General features: G+C 35.4%; 1 protein-coding gene across 1 annotated transcript in view; it reads left to right on the top strand.

The window, feature by feature from the left end:
* The first annotated feature begins 1363 nt into the window (after positions 1–1363).
* The window catches only part of LOC137655245 (uncharacterized), an 8646-nt gene continuing 42 nt past the window's right edge, over positions 1364–9967 (top strand). Inside the window, exons 1-3 of the mRNA XM_068389130.1 lie at positions 1364–1679; positions 2225–9359; positions 9905–9967. The exon at positions 9905–9967 is cut by the window's right edge and continues 42 nt beyond it. Of these exons, the coding sequence (XP_068245231.1) occupies positions 2782–8568 (5787 nt within the window). The 5' untranslated portion in view covers positions 1364–1679; positions 2225–2781 and the 3' untranslated portion in view covers positions 8569–9359; positions 9905–9967. The remainder of the gene's footprint in view (positions 1680–2224; positions 9360–9904) is intronic.

Here is a 9967-nt window from a genome sequence, read left to right as displayed (position 1 = left end):
TTTATGACAATTTCCTCTTAAAGATATTTAGATATACCTTAAAAAGTGTGTGTTTCTAACATTAAAGAAAATACAAATAAAAGTTCTTCCAGCACCAGTAAGGCTTGCGGCAATAATTTCTGACTCAATTGGTGAGGTCCCAGGTGGCTGCCTCCTACCAATGCTTGCATCTCTCGAAATATTCGAAAATTAAGAAATAAATCACTTCCCAAGCTTCTAACTACTAGAGTAGCGCTACCGGTAGAGTTGTGTGCAATTTTATGCCCAGAGCTAAACTCCCAATTTAAGGTCAAATTGAACAACAGGCTCACTAATCTATTTGACCTCAGAATGCAAGTGCAATAACAGGATTTTTGCTTTTAATTATACTTGAAGCAGTTCTTGAGATAATGAAAAAAAAAAATCAACAAATGGTTCTACAGATTTTGGGATGACCCTTATCAGTTTCAATAAGAGTAAAATCCATATCTCCTGATGCTCTTGCAGGAGTTAATGTCGCATATAACATAAACCTGGTAAACACATGATAATGTTTCGTTAACGCTTTCCCTGAGATGGTGTTGTATTTAACACATGCAGTCTCAACATAAATACCTTCGGCGGCTGCTGACGTCGATAGCACTACAGTTTACCATTTTAATAACAAGCAGAGATCAAAAATAGAGTTACGTGCCATCGGATATCACTTTACTGTTTTCTGAAATAGAAATTGAATATTGAATAAGTGCAATTAATTGTAGTGTGAAATATGCTGGTGTTGATATATGGCAAGTTTCTTGAAAACTGTCGACTTATGTAAATGAAATTTGATTACTGATTCCCCATAATGTGATTATTCTGCCGTGCAACGTTTTATGTCCAACGGTTGCGGAGAGAAGTAGCGGTGGATGGCAACACATCAAGCAAAAAGGGCGTGACTACTTCAGCTATTTCGCCTTCAGTGGGAAATGTGTACCAACCAAATATTGTTCCTGGACTTTCAATCAGTGCATTCCTGAAGAGTTTAGCTCTGGCCATAAAATTGCACACAACCCCACTAGTAGCGCTACTTATACAAAATATATCAAAGATATATTTCACATTATTGTTTACTTGACAGTATGTTATTTCTCTTTTATTTTCATAAACTCCCGGATACCTTTTAAAATATTTTGTTTCTTGTTAAGCATGGGATTTAGGAGTTTATGTTTTGAGTTCCTTCTACTTCTCATGAATCGTAATCACCAAGTTGTAATTAGATATTTAGATTTATTATTATTACTTTATTGTGGCTAAAGTTCATGTTCATAAAGTTAATTTGGCTGATTCATGATAAATGTTTTCTTGATTAACCTTTTCAAACCCAAAGTTATAAGCGAAATAACAAAGTTTAGCAGAGGCGACCATATAATGTCTCGAAGAAGAGGTGACGATATAACTGCCAAAACGCAGAATAGCAGTTGTGACTCGAAGACCAGAACGACAGGACCTATAGTTGAACCATTCTACATGTTTTTCGTGTATCAGCCGATCTGCTTATAGTCTCCATGGATCACAAGAGCTTAATGGTATATTTAATATGAAGATTTACTATTAAGAAGTTTCCCGAGGACAACTGCCATTGACGATGAAGGCGAAATTCAACAAAACTACCGAAGGATTTGGGGAGAGAAAGGAGACGGGTTTTTAGCAGTTTGGAGGTAAGGATCGAGTTACATTTACGCGTGTTTCAGTCGATTTTCAAATTGCTTATATATGAACTTTTTCGGTTCATTAACCTAACTTGCACGTCCTATAAAATATTACCTGATAGTTCGTGATATTTAGAAGGAACTTGATAATTGTTATTAGTGTTATTTTCTTGTGAACTTTTGTAAAACTCAACGAGGTTTAAGTATCAGAGGTTAAGCTAACGAGTAACTCAGTTCTTTTATATATTAACGTTAAAAAACTTCTAAAAACTTTAGACTGGGCTATTGAGCTTGCTTACATATTGGCTAAGTAGACTAAGCACTGGAAAAAACTTATACTAAACTTTAAGCTAGGCATTTAACCTAGTAAATAACTTATATTTGTATCAGGCTAGCCTAAAACTTAGCTAAATACTAAGGATATTTCGGTCTTTGCTATCTAATTTATTACATTTTATATATTTACATTTAAGTAAAAACATTTAAGGCTTACGCCTTAGTCTAAACCATAGATGGCCATGACCTCTATTATAGATATTTCATTGTATTGTCAGGTTATGGAAAAATTCAGTGGTGACCATGTTGTGCTGGAGTGGTGTCTGGCGTAAGGTCATCTCTCCAAGAATATAGCACGCTTTGGAAGGGTTACAGTGCACAAAGGACAAGGATTCTCTCAAGCAAAGGGATTAAATTTTATTTTACTGTTATAAATTTTCTATTTCATTTTGATTGTTGTAATTAAATATAAATTAAACTATTTCTTTAATTTACCCTGTCACCATTAATTTGTATATCATTGCATGATTTCAAGTAAAAAAGTTTTTCCATATGGCGACCGTGACAGGATTCGTGCAATCCTTAACCTCCCTGTCCTTTGTGTTATAAGCCTTTTATTGTGGGTGGGGCTGTCCTCGGCTTCTTTATTTTTCATATTTGATATAGGCTTATTGCTATATGTTGTGAAAGCATCAAATTTGTGTTCGGTATTTGAATATTTTTATTGAAGTGAATTTATGTCTTTTGTAACACGAATAAATATTCGTAATTGCTGGAAACTTTGATTTGTGTTTATCTAGGTTTGGTATTAGATTAACTTTGTAGAATTATTAACATGTCTGAGGATATATTGAAGAAACGGCGTTCTTACGCTCGGCAAAGAGTAACAAAGATATATAATACAGTTCAATCGAATCTCGAAGGATTGTCTGAACAATATAGACTTTTGTATATTCACAGACTTGAACAGTTAGAAAAAGAACTGTTAGGGTTAGACCAGGAAATATTGAACTATGTCATAGATAAGGAAGACGAAAGCTCCATTGAACAAAAGATTTTCACAGATGAAGACTACCAGAAAAAGATAATGTCGGCTTTGTTAAGTTTACAAAGGCAACAGACTTCTAGTTTAGAAACTGTAACCACGCCTACCCCGGTAGTTAACCTTAAGAATGAGTTAAGGATGCCTCAAGTTCCTTTACCTGAATATGACAACACCAAGGGTCAGTGTTTAGTAAAGTTCTTTTATGAATTTGAAAAATTGACTGACAAACAAAATTGGTCAAATCACTTAAAGTTTATGTATCTACGAAATCAGTTGTCAAAGTCTCCAAAGGCACTTGTGGATTCTCTTGATATTGATAACCAGTCATATGACGAGGCAAAGAAATTATTATTGCAAGCATTTGCAACTCCATTAACACAAAAATATGATGCAATTAAGAAACTTGTAGAATTGAAGTTAACTTTATCAGGTGATCCATATGCCTTTGTAGCCTCGATGAAAACTATTATGAATGCATTCAAAAAGCTTGGCGTCAAAGTTGACGATGTTCTCCAGTACTTCATATGGCATGGTCTTAATGATCGCTTTCAATCTTTACTAATTCAGATAACAAATGAAAGCAAACCCTCATTAAGTGAAATTGAAAGTAACATATTTGAGGCTGTTGAGAGGTATAACAGAACAAATGAAAGAAATTTTGAGCAAAAGGAGAAAACTAGGACTAAGAATATAGAATCAAGCACAACTCTCGCAACCAAAGTTAGTGTTAGCCCTAGATATAAGTCATGTATCCTATGTACAAAGGATGGTAAGCAAGATACCGCACATTTGCTAGTAAATTGCCCAGTTTTTGCGAATCCTAAAATGAAAGTAGAGAAACTTAAAGAGCTGAATGCTTGTGTTAGGTGTGGCTATCATAATCATGTGACTCGTCAGTGTAAATTCAAGTTTACCCAAAGGTGTAGAAATTGCAGTGGATGGCATTTTACATACCTGTGTGTTGCTAAGGAGAGGCTTAATAGTTCCAGTACTAAAGCTTATGATTCTAGTAATACTGAAACCTCTATGCATACTAGTGGGAAAAAGCCAGAACCGAAGCATACTTTAAATAGCCTCACATTAGCTGAAATTCATCAAAATGTTACTGGTGGTGCTGCAATTTTACCAACTTTTACATGTTCTGTGGCTGAAGAAAATAATGTGGTTAGAGTTTTACGAGATTGTGGTAGCCAGAGAAATTTTATTTGTAATAAGCATGTAAACCATATGAAGTTCCCTGTCCTAGCAAAAAACGTCTATATGACTATTCATGGTTTTAATTCTACTAGGGACCTTGTAACTGATATTGTTAATGTACCTCTCAAGTTAGGTAGGGAATGGCATTCCATCGAAGCAGTTGTTGTACCCAGTATTGATATAGAGTTGAAACTGGAGGACTTAAATGTCATTGTTAAAGAATTTCAAGATAGACATTACATTTTAGCAGATAAGTTTCTTAGTGGTAGTGTGGACACTATTGGTAACATTGGTCTTATCTTGGGAAATGATGCCGACTTTTTGCTGTCGCTAACTACACACAAATTTGGATTAAGCAATCCCTCTGTGTATCTTGACACTCCAGTTGGTGTCATGCTCACAGGTAATATTAACAGAATGATGAAAAACTTGGATTATTTACCTAACATTAATATTGGAAATAGTTCACATACCGCAGTTAGCACTCAAGGAAACACACTTTGTATGGAAGGGGAAGCTGCCCAGACTAATAGACAATTACAATTCCTCGATAGACATAGCTTTTTGGCAGTCTCTCAGTCTGAACTTCGAGATGACGATGTTGACTTGATTTCCAACAGATCACCGGCGAGTATCAAAGTTCAAGAAGCCAACACTAATTCAACCTATGCTATTTTTAACAAAAAGGGTAAGCTAAAGCAGTCTGAATTGATTAAAGCTATGGAAGAAATGCTTGAAAAGCAATGCATCGAATATCTGGACTATGAAAAATCCCAGCTATCTGAAGATGACACAGAAACCAATAAAAAGCTAGTAAAGTATGTTCTTGATAGTACAGAACGAGATGAAGAAGGTAGACTAGTAATGCCACTGATGTGGAACAACAAGATATCCCATTTGTTAGGGAAGAACTTCAATTTATCCCGGATGATACTGAAGTCTAACTTAACACGTATGAAGAATAAACCTGAGCATTTAAAGATGGTTAATGATGTATTTAAAGAGCAACAAAATCTGGGAATCATAGAGAAAATTGAAAATATTAATTCTTTTATAAATGAACATCCAGAAGCTAGTTTCTTGCCTCATATGCCTGTGTTCAAAATGGCCAGAGACACGACCAAGTGTCGAGTCGTGTTTCTGTCTAACTTATGTGAGAAAAACAAATCTGCAAAGAGCACTTATAGCCACAATCAGTGTATGCTTCCAGGCCCTTGTCTGAATCACAAAATTGCAACTTCTCTGATTATGCAGAGATTTGACACCCATATGATTTGTTTTGACTTGAAAAAGGCATTTTTGATGATAGGACTCAAGGAAGAGGATCAGAATAGATTGTTGTTCTTATGGTATCGAAATATTCTTAAGGGTGACTTTACTGTTGTGGGCTATAGGAACAAGCGTTTAAGTTTTGGCCTAAGGCCTAGCCCTTGTCATCTCATGCTAGCTTTGTTCAAAATCTTGATATTGGATGTTGAGAGTGACAACGAGGAAATGGTTAACTTAAAGAAATCGCTGTATAATACCATTTATATGGACAATGGGTCATATTCGTGTAACTCTGCCAAGGCTTTATATGAAGCGTACTACTGTTTCCCTAATATCTTTGGACCATACAAATTTGAATTGCAACAATTCGTAACAAACGATGCAGAACTGCAAGAAATGATTGACCGAGATTATGATCGTGAAACACCCAAAGAGGTAAAGTTGCTCGGCATGGTTTGGGATAGGGAAGCAGACTCACTAGGCCCTGGTAAGATTTTCCTTGATACGCAAGCTAGCACAAAGAGGTCAATTTTGTCAACATTGAATAGTATCTATGATATATTTAATATCTATGGACCAATCTTGAACAGGGCCAGGCTGTTTCTTAAAAAGCTTCAAGAAGACAAGACTATCACATGGGATAGCCCTCTCTCGGAAACATTAAAAAGGGAATGGACACTTGTTGGAAAACAGGTGAATTCTACTCCTAAAGTAGTAATTCCTAGATTCCTGGGTAGGAGAGATGGTACCTATAAACTAGTAGCATTTTCAGATGCAAGTAAGGATATTTATGGAACTGTGGTGTATATTGTAAATGTCTTCAATGGTAATACAAGTTTTTTGACCGCCAAGAGCAGGGTCGTTAACAAACAGTTAGAGAAGAAAACCATTCCTGTAATTGAATTTCAAGCTTTGGGACTAGCCACAGAGACACTAATCAGTTTATTTCAAGAACTTGCTGGTCAATCAGTCGTTACTCCAATCAAAATTGTGAGCATGGCGATATATTCAGACAGTATGGTTGCTCTTAATTGGCTTTACTCTTATACATATAAGTATGATAAATTGCAGAAAAAAGGAGTTTTTATTCAAAATAGGTTGAAAACTATAGGTGACTTGTGCCAAGTTTTCCCAATAACATTTTCATTTGTGAATGCATATGATAATCCTGCAGATTATATTAGTAGATGTGTCTCATACAGGAGACTTCAGAAGACTGCGTATCATAGTGGACCTGAGTTTCTTAAGAAACTTCATAAAGATGAGGTTCAGTTTAGTTTCAAGGTGCCAAACCCCCTTGAAAAGAGAGATGAAGTACCCGGCCTTGAAAGGGAAGATACTTCATTAATCACTGTCTCAACAGATTCTGAAAGTAAAGAAAATAACAAGAAAGACATCAATAGCATTGAACACTTGATACCTATGACTAAGTTTTCCAGTTTCCATAAGCTAGCAACTGTTCATAGGATGGTGTTGAAATTCATCAAAAACATCAGAGAAAAACTAACAAATAAAGGAATCGACGTTCATTGGGGAAATTGTGTCAAGGAGAAAAATCTTTATGCTTTAGCATGTAGGCAGATAATAGGTAAAGAACAGGAAAATAACTTCCCAGAAGTTTGTGAATTCTTCAAGAAAAGTCATACATTAAAAAGAAACATTCCCAATTTAGTAACTCAAATGAATATTTTCCAAAGCAAAGACACTTTGCTAAGAATCCGGAGTAAATTCGGAAGAAACGAACAGATTTTCTTTCCTGTGCTGTTACCTAAGCATAGTTTGCTAACTAAATTGCTTATTCGTGATATGCATGTTAGTCTAGGACACGCTGGTGTGTATTCGATCTTGGCTCAGTTACGTAAGCAATTTTGGGTAATCCACTTTTATTCCACTGTAAAGAAGGTACTTAGAGAATGTATAACTTGTAGAAGGCTTAATGAGAGACCAATCAAAGCAAATCAGAGTGCCTATAGGGATTTTCGGAGCAATCCACCACCTATTCCATACAGGTATATTTTCATAGATTACATCGGTCCTTATACAGTAATATGGAATGGTGAAAGGAAGAAGATTTGGTTATTATGCGTGACATGTTTGTGGAGTCGTGCCATCAACTTGAAGATATGTTTATCTGCTGATACTCGAGACTTTCTCAAGGCCTTCCAACTACACATATATGAGTTTGGCATCCCGGAATTTTGCATATCTGATTTGGGATCCCAGCTAACTGCTGGTAGTAGAATCATTGGAACCTTTCTCAACGATTTTGAAACGCATGCCTTCTTTGAAGAAAATGACATTAAGCCCCTGAAGTTCGAGCATTATGCCAAAGGTAATAGTTCTTTGGGTTCGCTAGTTGAAAGCTGTGTAAAAATGGTGAAAAAGCTCATTTTTAGTTCTATTAAGAACACTGTGCTTGATTATCAAGATTTTTACTTCCTTATTTGTCAAACTGTCCATCTTATTAACAAAAGACCAATTGCTTTTAAGGATAGTCTGAGAGATGCTTGTATTGATAATGTAGAAAACCCAATAACTCCTGAGTGTTTACTTAAAGGCTATGATCTGGTATCAGTGAACATTATTCCAGAGTTGCAGAATTCTTCTTCAGATGACACCAATTGGGTGCCTGGTAGTAGTGCTATTGATGATGTTAAGGATAATTACTATAAGCTTAGACAAGCTAGAAACAGACTAGTTGAGGCATATCATTCAGAATTTCTTGCAACTCTCATTAATCAAGCAGTAGATAAAAGGGATCGTTACAGACCTGTCAATCATAAAACCTTGGCTGTTGGAGATATTGTTCTGTTAAAAGAGGACGCAAGCAAACCAAGTACTTATCCACTTGGTATAGTAAAGAAGACAGAAGTAAATCACCTAGGGGAAGTAAAAGCAGCTCGTGTGCTTAAGGGTAAGTCTCGTGAAGTTGTGTACAGGACAACAGATTCACTCATTTTGCTTCTTCCCAAAGAAGGATTTCATACTGTTGTTGAAGTTGAAACTGAATTACCTATTGATAAATTAAAAGTCAGAGAGAGGAGTAAACGGGCCGCTGCACTTGAATCTATGAGAAACACAGACCTCTTGGTTCAAGAGGGCCTAGTATAATGGGCTTACGTGGTTATGTATATTACCATATTCTTTTGGGTAAGATACACATGGGCTATAAAGAGTGTGTAATGAAATTGTTGCTGGGAGTGAGTAAAGGGTGAACAAATGGTTTCTTTGATTAAACTTAGTAAACTTTAATCAAATTGTTGCTGGGAGTATACAAAATATATCAAAGATATATTTCACATTATTGTTTACTTGACAGTATGTTATTTCTCTTTTATTTTCATAAACTCCCGGATACCTTTTAAAATATTTTGTTTCTTGTTAAGCATGGGATTTAGGAGTTTATGTTTTGAGTTCCTTCTACTTCTCATGAATCGTAATCACCAAGTTGTAATTAGCTATTTAGATTTACTATTATTACTTTATTGTGGCTAAAGTTCATGTTCATAAAGTTAATTTGGCTGATTCATGATAAATGTTTTCTTGATTAACCTTTTCAAACCCAAAGTTATAAGCGAAATAACAAAGTTTAGCAGAGGCGACCATATAATGTCTCGAAGAAGAGGTGACGATATTATAACTGCCAAAACGCAGAATAGCAGTTGTGACTCGAAGACCAGAACGACAGGACCTATAGTTGAACCATTCTACATGTTTTTCGTGTATCAGCCGATCTGCTTATAGTCTTCATGGATCACAAGAGCTTAATGGTATATTTAATATGAAGATTTACTATTAAGAAGTTTGCTGAGGACAACTGCCATTGACGATGAAGGCGAAATTCAACAAAACTACCGAAGGATTTGGGGAGAGAAAGGAGACGGGGTTTTAGCAGTTTGGAGGTAAGGATCGAGTTACATTTACGCGTGTTTCAGTCGATTTTCAAATTGCTTATATATGAAATTTTTCGGTTCATTAACCTAACTTGCACGTCCTATAAAATATTACCTGATAGTTCGTGATATTTAGAAGGAACTTGATAATTGTTATTAGTGTTATTTTCTTGTGAACTTTTGTAAAACTCAACGAGGTTTAAGTATCAGAGGTTAAGCTAACGAGTAACTCAGTTCTTTTATATATTAACGTTAAAAAACTTCTAAAAACTTTAGACTGGGCTATTGAGCTTGCTTACATATTGGCTAAGTAGACTAAGCACTGGAAAAAACTTATACTAAACTTTAAGCTAGGCATTTAACCTAGTAAATAACTTATATTTGTATCAGGCTAGCCTAAAACTTAGCTAAATACTAAGGATATTTCGGTCTTTGCTATCTAATTTATTACATTTTATATATTTACATTTAAGTAAAAACATTTAAGGCTTACGCCTTAGTCTAAACCATAGATGGCCATGACCTCTATTATAGATATTTCATTGTATTGTCAGGTTATGGAAAAATTCAGTGGTGACCATGTTGTGCTGGAGTGGTGTCTGGCGTAAGGTCATCTC

The sequence above is a fragment of the Palaemon carinicauda genome, chromosome 16 (assembly GCF_036898095.1).
Source record: "Palaemon carinicauda isolate YSFRI2023 chromosome 16, ASM3689809v2, whole genome shotgun sequence".
NCBI classification, from domain to species: Eukaryota; Metazoa; Arthropoda; class Malacostraca; order Decapoda; family Palaemonidae; genus Palaemon; species Palaemon carinicauda.
The sequence above is the reverse complement of the archived record's forward strand: the minus strand, read 5'-3'. Positions and strand labels throughout refer to the sequence as shown.